At 42.9% G+C, this 17,236-nt stretch overlaps 1 protein-coding gene across 1 annotated transcript; it reads right to left on the reverse strand.

Annotated features, from left to right (window-relative positions):
* Positions 1 to 13,466: 13,466 nt before the first annotated feature.
* Positions 13,467 to 15,539, reverse strand: CCIN (calicin). Its single transcript, XM_004372274.2, has one exon. The coding sequence runs from the start codon at positions 15,299 to 15,301 to the stop codon at positions 13,535 to 13,537; it is 1,767 nt and encodes a 588-aa protein (XP_004372331.1). The 5' UTR covers positions 15,302 to 15,539; the 3' UTR covers positions 13,467 to 13,534.
* Between the last annotated feature and the right edge of the window lie 1,697 nt (positions 15,540 to 17,236).

Here is a 17,236-nt window from a genome sequence, read left to right on the forward strand (position 1 = left end):
GCTAAGGACAGCAGGAACTTCCCTTAAAAAAAAGAAAGTTTCTTCAGTATTTCTTTTAAATCAAAAACATGTTAAAACATGGCTAGTTAATTTTGTCTATATCATAGAAATTATAAAAGAGTGATTCCAGTTAATCATGTTCTTGTTGAGAGATACTTAAGCACTGTGTAATGGAAGGACCTATCTTCTTCATCACCACCACTCTAAAAACAAAACCAGAAGCAAACCAAAAACAACCAGAGGTCAGACATGTCTCTAGAAGTAGTCAGCAAGGGACAAGAAGGTGGCTTTTAAAAAAATACATATTTGATGACAAAAAAAGAATTATTTTGCTTAAAGTGTGTATTTTCTTTTTAAATCATTTTAAGTATGTAATGTAGGAGATTTTGAAGAAGAACATTTAAGAAAAAATGGTAGGGCCTGCAACTGACTCAGTCTCCTCTCCCCCTTCTACTTGCATAAATTGGCAACAATGTATAAAGTATCTTCATAGTCTCCTTGAAACAACCCTGTGAGGAGGATGGGGTCAGGGACTACCATGAGTAGGTCCAAGGGAGACAACCATTGGTTGCTCCCTGTGATGGTAGCTGAGGGACTGAGACTCATTCTTTCTACAGCAAGTGCATGACTGGGGAAGCTGTCCTGAGATTCCCTTATTAGAGGAGGTATCATGTCTCATGCCAAAGCAACAAACGTTTATACACTCAAAATTAGGGGAATCAGTTGGTATGTTCAGGAATGACTTCACAGAAGAGGTGGCTTGGAGCTTAATTTAGAAATATAGGTAAAATTTAGAAGAGGCAATAGTGAGGGCCTAAAATTACTGTGGAATCCTTGGGTGGTGCACCCAGTTAAGTGCTTGACTAATAGTCAAAAGGTTGGAGGTTCAAACCCACCCAGGGGTGCCCTGGAAGACAAGCCTGGCAATCTGCTTCTGAAAGGTCACAGCTTTAAAAACCCTATGGAGCAGTTCTACTCTGCACACATGGGGTTGCCATGAGTTGCAGTTGACTCAGTGGTAGCTAACAACAAGATTACTGTAGGGGACGGTGGTTCGGTGGTAGGATTCTTGCCTTTTATGCAGACCTGGGTTTGATTCCTAGTCAGTGCATCTCATGGGCAGCCACCGCCCATCTGTCAGTGGAGGCTTTAGTGATGCTGAACAGGTTTCAGTGAAGCTTCCAGACTCAGTTGGACTAGCAAGAAAGGCCTGATGATCTACTTCTGAAAATCAGCAGTGAAAACCCTGTGGATCACAATTATCTGACCTGCAACCCATCATGGGGATGGCAGCATTTTGTTCTGTTATGTATGGGGTCTCCATCAGTTATGGGCTGTCTTAGTCATCTAGTGCTGCCATAACATAAGTACCACAAGTGGATGGCTTTAATAAAGAAGTTTTTTCTCTTACAGTCCAGTAGGCTAGAAGTCCGAATTCAGGGCACCGGCTGCAGGGGAAGGCTTTTTGTCTCTGTCAGCTCTAGAGGAAGGTTCTTATGATGCATCAGTCTTCCCTTGGTCTGGGAGCATCTCAGCACAGGAACCTCAGGTCCAAAGGACACTCTCAGCTCCCAGCACTGCTTTCTTGGTGATATGAGGTCCCCATGTCTCTCTGCTCGCTTCTCTCTTTTATATCTCAAGAGAGATTGGCTTAAGATACTACCTAATCTTGTAGATTTCATCAACATAACTGCTGCTAATCCATCTTATTACATCATAGTGATAGGATTTACAACACATAGGGAAATCACATCAGATAAGAAAATGGTAGACAGTCATACAATACTGGGAATCATGACCTAGCCAAGTTGACAGATGTTTTTGGGGGACACTATTCAATCCATGACAGGGGCCAACTCAACAGCAGCCAACAAGATTACTGTTGTGCGAAAGTTCAGAGGTAAGAAAATGAAATGTTTAGATCACAGTGAATAAACTAGTGTAGCTGGGCCTGAAAGACCCAGGAAGAGGAATGATTGAAGGTAAATCTGAAGACACCTGCCGGGGCCCTGAATGCAGTCCAGGCTGAGGAGGCTTATTAGCAGTAGGGAACCATGTAAGATTTCAGAGATGAATGACTTGGTGAATATGCTGCTTAGGAGGTTAATCTGGTCCCTGAGTGCAGAATCGATGGGCAGAGAAGTGCTGCAGTGGCATAATGAAGGTCTGGGTGGGGCAGTGGTGTGGAGCTGATGGGGAGCATTGATGGAAGAATGAATCCAACAGAGAAGCAACTGACTTGGTGTCAGACTGGAGGAAGGGACTGGGAGAGCAGAAGGAAAAGATGACTGAGATCATGAGTGTGTGATACTGCTAGGGTGACTGGGTTGAGGGCTCTCAGGAGCTCAAGTGAATGATAGGAGACAAAGATATAAAAGGAGACGACCAGGAAGTAGCTAGATGTGTGCTCAGGAGAGCAATGAGACCACAGATGGAGACTGGAGAGGATTGAAGACTGAATCTTAGAGGATGGCCATATGTGAAGGAGACAGAGGGGTGGGTCAGAGAGATTGGAGAGAAGTTAGTATAGACCTGTGTCATGGATTGAATTGTGCCCCCCAAAAATGTCTTTCAACTTGACTGGGTCATGATTCTCAGTATTCTATGATTGTCTTACCATTTTGTCATCTGATGTGATTTCCCTATGTGTTGTAAATCCTATTACTACGATGTAATGAGATGGTTTAGTGGCAGTTATATTGATGAGATCTACAAGATTAGACAGTGTCTTAAGCCAGTCACTTTTGAGACATAAAAGAGAGAAGCGAGCAGAGAGACACAGGGACATCATACCATCAAGAAAGCAGTGCCAGGAGCAGAGCACGTCCTTTGGACCTGCAGTTCCTGCACTGAGAAGCTCCTAGGCCAAGGGAAGATTGATGACACGGACCTTCCTCCAGAGCTGACAGAGAAAGCCTTTCCCTGGAGCTGATGCCCTGAATTTGTACTTGTAACCTACTAGACTGTGAAAGAATAAATATCTCTTTGTTAAAGCCATCGACTTGTGGTGTTTCTGTTATAGCAGTACTAGATGAATAAGACAACCTGGGTCATGGAAGTCAAGGAAAAAGAGTTTGCAAAAAGAAGAAGTGATTGGCAGAAAGGTGAAGAGTGAGGGCTGAGCAGATGGCTATTGGCCATCAAGATCCCAGGTGATCTTGGTGAGAGAGACATCAGTTAGTGCTAGGAATGGAAATCATATTGCACTAGATTAAGGAGTGAAAGTGTAGTGGACAGGTGTTGGTTTTGCCTGCCTACCATCCAATTCCTCTTTTTCCAAAATCAGCACCCCGATTTTCCTTTGGGAAACCACTTATCCCTTGGATGGAGTTGAACTGGTCCATGTGGCCCACGCCTGGCAAATTAGAACATTCCATCTCCTGGCCAAATGATTTGTTCAGGAATGGATAAGTGAGTCAAGCCAAGTCCATGAGATTCAATTCCAGAACTGTTCTAAAGTCTTTGGGGAAGTAGGGCTCTTTCTGCTGGGACTGATGAGCTGGTAAAATGTAAACTTGGATCTTCTTGTGGTCATCTCTCCATCAAGAGAAGAGAGCCAGACTGAGAGTGAAGCCAACATAGAGGAAGGCAGAGAGCAAGAAAGACAGCCTCGTGCTGGAATCATTGAGCACCTGGATTCAGACACTTCTTTTTTTTATTATTGTTGTAGTTTAAATGAAGTTTATATTTCAAGTTAGTCTCCCATACAAAAATTTATACATACATTGTTATGTGACCCTAATTGCTCTTCACTTACTGTGACAGCACACTCCTTTCCACCCCTGATTCCCCATGTCCATTCAACCAGCTCCTAACCCTCTCTGCCTTCCCATCTCACCTCCGGATGGATTCAGACATTCTTGAAGTAGGAAATCTACTTTTTGACTTTCAAGTTCTGTGAACAAATTATTTTTTCCCGCTTAAGACAGTTGTGTTTTGATCACTTGCACATGAAAGAATTCTGTCTAATATAGAATGAGAGGTGAGGGTGAATGTGAATATAGAAGACTTTATTAGAAAAGCTGGCAGCAGGGAAAGGAGGAAGAGCTATAAAGCCATGGGAATGTTAATATAGGAGAAAGTTGAATACATTTGTAGCTGAGGATAAGGAGAGATTGAAATTATAGAACAAGAGGTAATGGAAAGGAAGGGCTGGGGAAGGATTTTAGATGCAAGGGTGAAGACAAACACCCCTGAGTGACTCAATTGCTTTAGTAAGTAAGAACCAGCAGAAGAAAGGGGAAGAGGTTTAGAATTGTCAAGGGGAAGCTGAATAGATAATGGCTGTTATGAATTGAATTGTGTGCCCCAAAAAGATAAGTTGAAATTCTAACCACTGTACCTGTGAATTTGACCTGTTTAGAAATAGAGTTTTTCTTTTATGTTAATGAAGTCATACTGGAATAGGATGGGTCCTAAACCTAGTCCTTTCAGAGTAGTATCTTATAAAGGGAGTACAGACACAGAGCAGTACGCACACAGGAAGGAGAGACGTTGTGAGGATCCAGCTATAAGCTAAGGAATGCCAAGAAATGCCTGGGGCTACCAACAAGGAAGGGCCCCTCCTAGAACTGATGCCTAGATTTGGACTACTGCTAGCTCCAAAACTGAGAATAAATCTCTGTCCTGTAAAGCCACCTACTTGTGGTGTTTTTATTATGGCAGCACAAGCAAACTAGAACAATGGCCAAGAAAAACATAGGAGGAGTATTCCATTTTATACTGTCTGGATGCACAGTGAGTCCTGCATGTAGTCCTGAGACTCTGAGAGCAGAAAAATTACAGGGGCCAAAGGTCTGGAGTTAGGCATTAGATCTCCCTAGCCAGGACCTCTGAGGCAGGAGAGGCCTGAAGAGATACAGAGAATAATGGTGAGGGGAGCTCCTCCTGGGTGAGATGGGAGGTATGGGGAGAGGGAAGTAGTAGGCAGTATGGCAGGAAGAGCCCCAGCCTCTGGGGAGGCAGAGATCAGACCTGTGCAGTATTTTCCTTTCTCAGCATGCCTAGAGCCAGACCAAGAGCCACACAGTTGTTTCTGAAGGGTCCTAGATGAGACATTAAGACACAGTTTTCTACCCTCTAAAGCCAAAAAGGATCTGATTCAGGAGAAGGGCAGTGAGAAATTGGTACAAATAACTACAAAATAGGTGATGATGGTACTGGTAGGGTGGGGAGGGGGAGGGGGCAGGGGGAGAGGGTGACAGTGAGCAAACAAAGAAGTGGAAAACAGAATGGAGTAGAACAACGTTTGAAGAGGAAATGGCTGAGAATTTCCCGAAAGTGATGAAAGAAGTTAAGCCACAGATTCAAGAATCACAATGAACTCCAAGCAGAGTGAGAATAAAGAAATTTACATCTGGAAATCTTAGTAAAACTGCTAAGAAGTAAAACCAAAAAAAAAAAAAAGAAAAATTGTCAGGTTGATTCCACTCATAGCAAACCTATGGGGCAGAGTAGAGCTGCCCCATAGGGTTTCCAAGGAGCAGCTGGTGGATTTGAACTCCTAACATTTTGGTTTGCAGCCAAGCTCTTAACCACCATGCCACCAGGGCTCCACTAAGAAGTAAAGACAATGGGAAAATCTTAAAAGTAGTGGGGGTGGGGAGACTTAGAACCTTCAAAGGAGCAATAATAAGACTGACAGCCGACTTCTCAGTTGAAATTCAGGTGAGAGACACAGGCTGGACATAGCTATATGGTAGTTATCTATCCATGGAAGAAGATAAGGCTGGCTAGTGAACTGAACGGGAGCCCCAGTGGCACAGTGGTTAAGAGCTTGGCTGCTAACCAAAAGGTCAGCAGTTCAAATCCACCAGTTGCTCCTTGAAAACCCTAGAGTGCAGTTCTATTCTGTTCTGTAGGGGTGCTGTGCGTTGGACTTGATGGCAACAGGTTTGGTTTAGTGAGCTAAAGATAAGCCTTGGGTAACTCCAAAATGTTAGGGGAATGCAGAGGAATAGGAAGCCCATGGAGGCGACAGAAAATGGCAGCAGAAATGTAGCAAACTAGGAGTGATGTCACAAGAAGTCAAGGGGGAGGATTCTAAAACAGTGGTACTCAAACCTTCAAGTATCAATCATCTAGGAAATTTGTTTAAAATAGTAGATTTTGGGGCTCCACTCCCATAGATTCTGATGCTGTATGTTCTGGGATGGGACCTGACCTAATGTAGGAGGCACACATTTTCAATCTACGCACTTAAGTCTGCAAGTATCTTTATTTTTTATAACCAATTTCTATTTTGAACCTCATTCCTTCTGATAGAAAATGAAATCTAGGTCAGCTGTAGTTCAACTCAATCATTTAGTATTTTCAGGTTAAATAAAACCTGGGTCCATTCAGAATTCTGTCCTTTTCCACAGGCTGGCATGTATGATTCAGAGACTTACATAGCATCAGATACTGAAGGAGGGAGGTGGGATACCTGTTTGGCCTGTGATCCTCAGCAACCCTCCACCGCGTCAACAGAGTTTAACTCAGTTCATCTGATCTTTGGTCAAGGTCACCCTTCCATGCTGGTGTCAGCTGAATCGTGTGAGTCCCTGAGGGTCCTTGGTCATCAGTCTTCACAAGTGTCCCCCTCTGGGTCCTCATGCTTTCCCCCAGTTAATTTCTGGGCCCTCCTTAGGGGCGCAGAAAAATTTATCTGCCCCCAGTGCCACTCCAAAACCATGGGAGGTAGAGTGATGCTGCTCAGGGCCCCTCAGCCCTCAGCACCTCTGAACAGCCATCTTGATCTAAGTGCTTGCTTCCCAGGATCCCAAATGAGAAACTGGCACCAACTTCTGCTAGTTGTGGATTCCCAAAAACTTCACTGGAGGTTGTCTCATGACCCCATCTAGGCACGGGCAGGGTGTAGAGACCTTCACCAGACCCTAAATCTCTAGCTGACTTCTTCAGCTCTCTTCCTTTTGCAGCCTGAGGCAACCCTTTATGTGGAGGAAGAGAGTCAAAGTGGTCTAATCTTTATCTTGCTCTTTCCACTGTATTATTTTAGCATGGGCTTTATGCCCTGAGTCTTTCAGGACTTTGCTTTTGATACTCAGAAAATGCTTTTGGAACTTGAAAAGATATTTTCCTTCAAGGGGTCTTGTGAATCAGTCTTCATACTATTTTGCTTGCATATCCTCCCTAAAAGAGTTTTTAAAATCTATATGCATTTTGTGCATTTTTGACATCTGAATTTTTTCATAGTAACTTAGTTGTAAAAAATGTAATTTCCAGCCTATTATAAATATCCTTGAAAATAAAATTGTTTAGATTGCTCTTTTCAGTATATCCATTGGAATCTAAATACCATAGAGCTTTGATATCCACCATCATCCATTTAAAAAAAAAATGAAAAAGCTTTTCATTAAGAAATTTTAGATTATTCCTTTTGCGCTATGAACTCATCCACTTCACTTTCCCCAGAGAATTTCATCTTATTGGAATTTTTATGCTTGTAAGGCTTTTATTGATCAATCTATCATCCTTCTCTGTAATATAAATTTAAATTATAAATATAATCGATTTTTAAAAAGTATCGTATGACCATAAGGCTCTGACTGTTCATATTTTCTTCTGTATTGACTTATTGCAGTTATTAGTAGTATAATTAAACAAAATACACCAGAAATTTTCATAAATAAGTATTTAATTTAAAATGTGAAGTTTTATTAGAAGTTCTTGTCTTACAGAGATGGATGAGCTTATACTGGTTATCTATTGCTGTGTAATTACCTTAAAAAGTAGTAACTTAAAGTAACAAACATTATTTCAGATGGTCACTGAGAGACAAGACTCTTGGAGGGCTTAGCCCTAGAGTTCTGACTCAGGATCAGTTGTAACAAATTTACCACACTAATGCAAGATGTTGATAATAAGAGAAACTGTATGAAGGGAAGAGAGGGTTTATGGGAACTCTCTGTACTTTGTGTAATTTTTCTGTACACCTAAAACTGCACACATTAGAACAAAAGAATGGCTGAAAATTCACGAACTAACCATTTCAAGAAATTAGAAAAGTAACAGCAAAATGAAAACAAAGTAGTAGGAAGGAAATAAAAATCTGCAGAAATTAATAAAATAGAAGCAAAATAGCGAAAATGAAGTTAAATGTATGTTCTAAGAAAAATCTAATAAAACTGATAAACTGGTGAGACTGATAAAAGTTTTTAAAAAAAATTCAAAATCAAGGAATGAAAATGAGAACATAACTGCAGATTCCAAAGACATTAAAAAGATCGTAAGAAGATAATACAATTGTATGCTGATACCTTTTACGATCTGGGTGAAATAGAGAAACTTAAAAATAACACAAGAAGAAATAGAATTGAATAGTCCTATAACCAGTAAATATGATTGAATCAATTAAAAACCTTCCCACAAGAAAACTGCATTTGGTTTCATTAGTGAAATTGCCGGTCTTCAAAAATTCTTCCAGTGAATAGAAGCAGAGGATACAGTCCTTGACAAATTTTATGAGATTAGCATAATCTTAATACAAAACCTAACAAAGACCATTAGAGAAAGGAAAATTACGGGCAAAGTCACTCACGAATACAGTTGCAAAAACGCTGAGTGGGAGTCAGATGGAGTACACACATTCCTCCCAGGCTTTCCCCACTAGATGTATCTGTAAAACCGGGACAGAATGCATGGAACAGCTATTTGAGGACTTTGAAAAGTAAATAGTGGCAGGTGAATTGAGGAAGACAATGAAAATATGAAGCACCAAACTGGCGATGAATTTACCATTTTTCATTCTTGGGTCCACCTGCCGCTTGGCTCCAGGCACAGGCACAGCTGTGGCAGTCCACGGCAGAGTGGGTTTAATAAAGCACTAGCTTTCTGCCCAGAGAACCGAAAAGGGGAGCCCAGGAAACAATAATACAAAGAAGATCATAGAGAGTGAGGGGCTTGGGAAAGTGACCCCTTAAAATTGTTTATAAACTCCAGGACTCAGCCCTGATCTGTGCATAGGTTGATCAAATCCTAATCTGCTTGTAACACTTTGATAATTGAATTTACTATCATCCAGGTCCCAAGTGGCCACTAGGTGGAGCCCACACGAGTGATGTCAGGATACCACTGCAATGTCTTTGAAAACTGAAATGAAATTGTAACCACAGCCCACAAAAGGTACGTTGAAACTTACGGCCTGAATCTAATTAGGCCAACTGCATGCTAAAACCAAACCATCAACACTCTTCATAGGATTTAAATAAGACCCAGCGTTTCATAATATTCAAAATGTTTAAATATAATCCAGAATTACTGGTACATGAAAAAGCAGGAAAATCTCAAAACCCATATACCATGCCAAAACGGGGTTTATCTTGGGATGCAAGGCTGGTTCAGTATTTGAAAAATCAATCGGTATAATCCATTAATTAACAGTCTAAAGAAGAAAGAATATGATTATATAAATTGATGCAGAAAAAAGCATTTGACAAAATTCAGTAAAAACTCTCAACAAACTAGGAATAGAATGGAACTTACTTCTCAACCTGATAAAGTGCATCTATGAAGAAACTAACATCATATTTAATGGTGAAAGATTAAACGCTGTCCCCCTAAGATCAGGAACAAGTTAAAGATGTCCCGTCACACCACTCCTATTCAGCATTGTACTAGAAGTCCTAGCTAGTACAAGAAAAAGAAATGAAAGACGTACAGACTTGAAGAAATAAAATTGTTCTTGTTTGCAAATGACATGATTATTTACATAGAAAAGTTTAGAGAATCTGTTTTAAAAAAAAAACCCTTTAGGAATTAATAAGTGACTTTAGCAAGGTTGCAAGATACAGGGTCAACACACAAAAATCATATCTGTATATTCTAGCAATGTACAATTGGAAACTAAAATTTAAAAATGCCATTTACAATAGCTCTAAAAAAAAAAAAAAGAAGGGAAATCTAACAAAACATACCCAGGATTTGTATGCTGAGAACCATGGAGAGACATATTGTGTTCATGCGTTGGAAGACTTAACAGAGTTTAAATGTCATTTCTTCAAACTGATCTATAGATTTAACATAATCCAATCAAAATTCCAGGGCTTTTTTTGTACAGATAAACTGATTGTAAAATTTATATGAGATGACAGAGGAAGTAGAATAGCTAGCCAGTTTTGAAAAAGAATAATAAAGTTGGAGGGATCACACTAGCCAATTTTAGAACTTACTAAAAAGATACCATAATCAAGACGTTGTGATATTGTCAGAGAGATAGACACATAGACCAATGTAACAGAGTAGACAGTCCGGAAATAGACCAACACAAATATGGCCAGTTGATTTTTGACCAAGGTGCAAGGGCTATGCAATGGAGGAAAAAAACAGCCTTTTCAACAAATATTGGAATATCAGATGTTAGTATGGGAAAAAAAAAGAACCTTCACCTAAACCTCACATCTTAAAAAATTAATACAAATGGTTTGTGGATCTAAACGTAAAACTGTAAACTTTTGGAAGAAAACATTGTAACCTGAGGTTAGGTAAATTGTTTTTAAGACACCAATAGCATGATCCATCAAAAAATTTTTTGATAAATTGAACTTCACCAAAATTAAAAACTTCTGCTCTGGAAAAGACACTGTTAAGAAAATGATAAGACAAGCTACATACTGGTAGAAAATATTTCTAAATCATATCTGACAGAGCACTTTTATCCAGTCTCAAAATTTAACAGAAAAAACCCCATTAAAAAATGGGCAAAAGACTTGAACGAAAACTTCACTGAAGAGAATATATGGATAGCGAAAAAGCACATGAAGAGATGTTCACCGTTGTTACCCGTGAGGGAAATGTAAATTAAAGCTGCAATGAGGTACCGCTACATACCTATGAGAATGGCTAAAATAAAGTACACGGACAATACCAAGTGCTGGAAAGGATGTGGAACAACTAGAACTCCCATATATTGATGGTAGAAGTGCAAACTGGTACAACTACTCCGAAAAATAATCTGGCAGTTGCTTATAAAGTTAAGCATACACTTACTGTATAACCTATTCCTGGGTATTTAGAGAAATGAAAACTTAAGTTCACACAAAACCCGTACACCAGTGTTTATAACATCTCCTTTCTTAAAGTGCCTCAAACTGCAAGCAACTCAGATATCCTTTAACAGGTGAATGCATAAATAGTGATATATCTATATAATGGAATCCTACTCAGCATCTTTTGTTCAAAGATATAACACCGATCTTTTGAAAGTAAACGGAATTTTTCACGTCATCCTTTAAATGTTGCAAAATTTGCAACTGAGACACAGACTTTAGACGTGATAATGGGAGCTCTGTCTCATTACTGAGAATGGGAGAAATGCAGAAAGGACGCTTGGTAGCAAATATTTTCCAACATATTTGTAACAGATCTTGAGTATTCTTAATTCCAAGATAGATAAGATAGATTAGACAAGATAGATAGATAGATAATGGATACTTGCCATGGTTCCATGGCCTGAATGAAATAGTGCACTGTGGCCTTCAGTGTTTCTGAGCCATGCTGTCTTTTTCTGATAACAGTTTAGCATAAAGAGGCAGGGCTAGTAAGCAAAAACTGATTGCCACCAAGGAAATGCAAATCAAAACCACAATGAGAGCCCACTTCACACCCACTAGGATGGCTGTTTTTAAAAAGACAGATAATAACAAGTGTTGGAGAGGAAGTGGAGAAATTGGAACTCTCATACATTGCCGGTGGGATTGTAGAATTATGTGGCTGCTTTGGAAAATAGTCTGGCAGTTAACCTGTGACCTAGAAATTCCACTCCTAGGTGTATACTTAAGAAAGATGAAAACATATGTCCATACAGGATGAGCAGATTGAGCAGGACAAGTGGGAAAGAGAAGGAGATGGAACAGAATTGAACCATGAGGATGTCTGAGTATCCTGCATGTCCAGTACAGTTGTCGCTAACCTCATGTGGGTATATATATGAGACTAGTTCGAATTGAGCTGTGCTGCAAGGGTAAAATAAACACCGGATTCCAAAGACAGTATGAAAAAAAGAAAAAGGAATGTTAAATATCTCATCAATAATTTTTATGTTGGCTTCATGTTGAAATGATAACATTTGGGTATATTGGGTTAAATAAAATATTTTGTTAAAATTAATTTCACTTGTTTCCTTTTACTTTTTAATATGGCTACTAGAATAAATTATATTTATGACTAGCTATTTCTGTTAGACAGCACCGGTATAGATGTTCCCTCCCTGGGACATGGATTGGCACAGGAAGGCCTCAGTGAATGGGGTGTGTGTGTATGTGTGTGTGTGTGTGTGTATTAATAAATGAGCAGATGAATAAACAAATTCATGAATGAATGAGTGAATATGGATTGATGAGAATTATATATGGTTTTCAAGGAGTTGATCAATTTCTTCTAATTTGTTGAGAATTATATATAAATACACGAATGAAGGGGAAACAGAGGTAGTTAGAACTGAGGAAAGTTCACCAAGGCTTTGAGGCAGGGAATCTCAAACAGCATTTTAAGGGACCTTACTGTAAATACCCAAAGAACCCGTTCTTAGCCCTACCCTGTTTTCCCCTTTTAAAAAGTACTTCTGTAGCACTTTAATATATGCCAGGGACTGTCTTAGGCATTTTGCACTAGTAACTCATTTAAACTTCACAACCACCCTGAGACAGGCACTCTTATTATCCCCTTTTTACAGGTAAGGAAACTAAAGGCACAGAGATGTTAAGTTACTTAACTTTCTTAGGATCACTCAATAAGTAATGGAACTAGGATTCAAACCAGACCATCTGGCCTCAGAGTCCGTGCCCCAAACTATTAGACCACCCTTTCTCATCCTGTTGTGCTGCCTCATCCCCAAGCTTCTTTCCACTGGAGATAAGGTTTCTTTGTCTTTTCCCCCATTACTGATCTCTCTTCCACACCCAGTTCCTCAGACTTCGTATTCCTAGAGAAAGTTCTCATTGAACCTTGCCTACTGGGAACAATTTTAAGTACCCCCTCCCCCAATTCCTCTGCAAATGAGAAATGAGCATACCATAGGTACACGGTCAAATACAAAAGCCAAGTAACCCTGCTTTCCCTATTTCCTCTGTCCCCATCCCTGAGCCTTGCCCATACCACCTTCTCCCCCCTCAGCCCATGACCTGGGTCTGCCCTCCCCTGCCTTCTGGGAAAACTAGAGAGAAGTGGATGTTGGAGGAGCCTGAGGCTTCACAACTCCAAGCAAATGTTTTACCTGTCAGCCTAGCAGATGCCTGAGAGGTGGTTACGAGTGTACACAATAGGGGGCTTTCCAGACATCACCTTGGCCAGTCCCCCAGAGATGCCTCAGTACCACCCACCAGGGACTCTATCCTAGCTTCTTCTTGGATATGCCAGTGACAGAGTAGCCCTGACTTTCCACCCGCTGGGAGCAGCCCTAGCCCAGCATCTCCAACATGCCCTTCAGGGCCAAACAGACTGGAACACTAAGAAGGAACCAACAGGCCATCTTCCTCTTTCTCTCTCATTAAATTGTGAATAATAATGCAGTTACTTATTCTCCCACTTAAAAAGCTGTTTAAATCCTTTGAAGAATCTTGCAAGGTAGCTTGGCTATACAACAGGCAGGACAGTCAAGTGCCTCTGGTGGGGGAGCCAGGGTCTTCCACTCGCCTGTCTTTTGGTCCAGCAAGTAGGCATTTGGGTTGATGGTATAGTCCTTTGTCTGGACATCACTAGCTGTGGTGACACCTCCACATACAAAGACTTTGCTGTCCCCAATGGAGCATATAGCATGGGACACATCCAAGGGGCAGTTGTTGGGCAAGAGAGGCACTGTGGTGGTCGTCTTGTTGGCCTTTATCTTCTGCAGGTTGATTTCCACACTCTGCCGGTGACTGTGCACACAAAGGATGTTGTCCTGATGGAAAGAGAGCAGGGGTCGGTGGTTGAACTCAATGGGGAAGGTGATACACTGAACCACGTCCCCAGTGTTGGTGTCAAAGCAGTCCACTACCCCAACCCGAGAGATGTAGCCCTTCACCAAGCACCGCCCAGTGACAATGTACAGGTTCCGGTCGCCCTTGGTGATCACAGCTGTGCCATCCATAGGGATGCTCATCTTCCCTGCCAGACACCAGGCCTCCTTACGCTCATCATAGCGATAGATGTTGGAGACATACCTCCTTGGGGCAATGCTCCCACCCACTGAGTACACTGTCCCCCCACAGGTCACCATGGTGTGGAAGACAAGCCCAATGGGCAGGTCAGGCAGCTTGGTCCAGGAGTTGTCATCCATGTCATACCGCCAGGCTGTCTTCAGCCCTGAAATCTGCTCTGTAGTGCCACCAGAGATGTAGATGTAGCGACCAGCAGAGGTGGCACTAAGTGCTGCTGCCCGATAGGGCATCTCTGAGAGCTTCAGCCACAGGTTCTCCTGGATGATATAGGCAAACACTCCATCGTTAAACTTGCCATGGGCCTTTTGGCCACCTAGGATGACCACCGAATCAAGCAGGGCCCCTTTCCGCTGGTAGCTCAGCAGGCTGCATGGCCGCTCCTGTTTGCGGTCCATCAGGACACTCTCAATCAGGGTTGCGTGGGCTGAGCTGTTCTCCAAGCCCATCAGCTTGTTGCTGGCAAACATCAATGTCTTGTTGGAGACGGCATTGAGATTGATGTAATTGAAGAATTTCTTGAAATACTTCTCCCGCTCATCCTTCCGGAAGTACACCCAATTGATAAGTGAACTGAGAGCCTGGTCTTCATTGAGCACATGCAGGTTTTCGTCACGGAGCAGGCGGCCAAAGATGACAGGTGGGCAACGCATGAAGTGCACGGAGCCCTCAGGACTGGCCCAGTAGTGGAAATTGTCGCGAATGCCAGAGTAGGCCAAGTCTGATACCTCTTTGAGTTCAAACAGCTCCGCCAAGAAGAGGTAGCGCAAGCAGTTGGCACGGCGGATGGACTTAATCAGGAAATCATTGCAGTGGATGCGAAGGCGTGGTGTGTTGAAATACTGGGCTCCACGGAGCAGCTCCTCCACGTTCTGCTCTGAGATCACTACCTTGCCACTGTAGAAGTAATCGAGGAGCTGGTCCACCGTGGTTGGGCTCAGGTAGTTGGGGTCAATTGTGATAAAGAGCTCATCAGTGGTCTTCATATCATTGCTGGAGATGAGGCTCTTCACCAGTGGAGAAACAGCAGCCAGCACATTGCGATGTGCAAAGAAGACATGGTGGTCCACAGTCAGGGCCATGTCCCAGTACTCCTTGCGTTTCCTCTGTTTGTTTAGGTTCTGCAGCACAAAGCTGTTATAGTTTTTCTCAGTGAATTCCAATTTCATGGTGCTTCTTGCTGGCTGAGGCAGAAGTTCAGCATCAGGTACTGGAGAACAGACTTTCTCAGGCCTTTGGGATTCAGATTGATGGTTATTTGCAGAGCAGTTGACCAGGGAGGAGTGGGGGTGAGAAGGAGGATGATGTCATAGAGTGGATGAGGTCATCACAATGCAGGCCCCACCGAGGCCTTTCTCAGAGGCCCAGGGGCCTTTCTCCCCTATGACAAGGCTTGGCTAGTTACCAGCCCAGGGCCCAGAGCTCAGGAGGAAATTCAGGGATGTCTGCAACTCCCACCATGGATTTTCAAAACTTGAGTTTCAGACGACTTCTGGAATATCAGAGCTAGTTTGGATGAGGTGGGTGGATGGGGTTTGGGGGGAAGTACGGGATGGTTAGGCGAAAGGAAAAGGTTTTCAGATTATCTAGAAAAATACTCCCATTTTATAGGAGGAAAACTCAGGTGCAGAGAAGAGAAGGAACTTGCTTAAGATCACACAGCCAGTTGGAAGTAACTTAGTACTCTTTCCACCTGTCTAGGAAGTTAACTATTCAGCTTTCCCTAGTCTCTAATCCTGGGACCTCCAGGTACCCTTTTCTGTCAAGCATCCTGGGCATCAGAGAAGAAAATCGGTGTCCTTTGGCTTCTGACCTTTGTGACCATGGGCATCATTTCTTTCTTTAAAATAGATGGAGACGTGACTGCCACTTCCTGGCGCAGGGATACAGGAGTTAGCTGCGTGCTGAGGCTGGGAGGGCCTCTAAAGCTCTGACTTTCAGATTCACTGCAAACAGGTTCACATTTCCAAGTCTGTAGTTGTAAAATGTTGGGGGCTGGGATTACTAAACGCTTTCCGTCAAACGTGGACTTGGACAATCTAGTCAGACTCTAAGCCTCAGTTTCTCCATCTGTGAGATGGGAATAATAATAGCATCTGCTTCACACTTTGTCTCCCACAGTCATGTTCTCATTCTCTTATTCATTGTCTCCTTCCCTCATTCTTTCACACCTTCCAGACATAGTTTATTTATTAAGAGTTTAAATGAGGAAATGACTAGAAAGTGGTAAGCACAGTGCTTGGCTCACATTAAACGTTCGAAAAATGTCAGTAGTTTCCATTCTTCCAGCCCTGGTGTTCTTTGTTGCTCCCTCCATAAATACTTGTCACTGTTGTTCATGTTTCATCGCTGGCGAGTCTGTGAAATCCACTCTGGCGGCCTTCCTGAGCCGCCTTTGGCCACAGGATGGGGCTGGTAGGTCAGCTCCAGCCTAGGAGGAAGCAAGGATGGGCTGGGCGCTAAACCAAAGAAGCGCACCACCCCTCGCTCCCTCACTCAACAAGGCCCTAGCCCAGTTTCAAGAAGAAAAAATGCAGCGGTGCTTCCTAGTTCGCCACTGCTCCCACGGACTGCAGGCCCACCGTGCAGAGGGGGCGGTGGCAAATCCAATGTGAGGATTAGGGCCTAAGATCATCAGAAGCTCCCTCTCCCCGCTTGATAGATGGCGATACTGAGCCCCGGAGGCGGGTGCGCGCCCGCCTGGGTTCACTCTGCGAAGAGGCGATTGAGCTGGGATTTCTTCCTTGTCGTCCAGAGAGGAGCCATCTCAGACCCGGGCATCAATTTGGCAGGGCCCTGATCCCTCGGGGCCGCGTGGGTGGGATGTTCGCAGACTCCGCCAGCTCTGACTCAACGCCGGCACACCCGCTTCCTGGCCGGCGTTGGGCTCCAGAGCTCTAGTGGTGCATCTGTGCGGCTGCTTCCTGTGCCAGAAGAGGGATGGGGACAGCCGGAGCGCCCCACGGATGGGGAGGGGCCTGGGGCTGGCCTCCTACGAAGAAGCAGAGAGCCCAGAGGCCCCACCTGGGGCCAGCCTTGGGGGCTCGCAGGAAGATTCTCAGGACATCCCGGCCCTGTCGGCAGTGGCAGTGGCTGGATGGGAC

Source organism: Trichechus manatus, unplaced genomic scaffold (genome assembly GCF_000243295.1).
Source record: "Trichechus manatus latirostris isolate Lorelei unplaced genomic scaffold, TriManLat1.0 scaffold00016, whole genome shotgun sequence".
Taxonomy (NCBI): domain Eukaryota; kingdom Metazoa; phylum Chordata; class Mammalia; order Sirenia; family Trichechidae; genus Trichechus; species Trichechus manatus.

What these genes read in the sequence shown, in the direction of transcription:
- CCIN (XM_004372274.2), bottom strand. Translation starts at nt 15,301, where the DNA reads ATGAAATTGGAATTCACTGAGAAAAACTATAACAGCTTTGTGCTGCAG.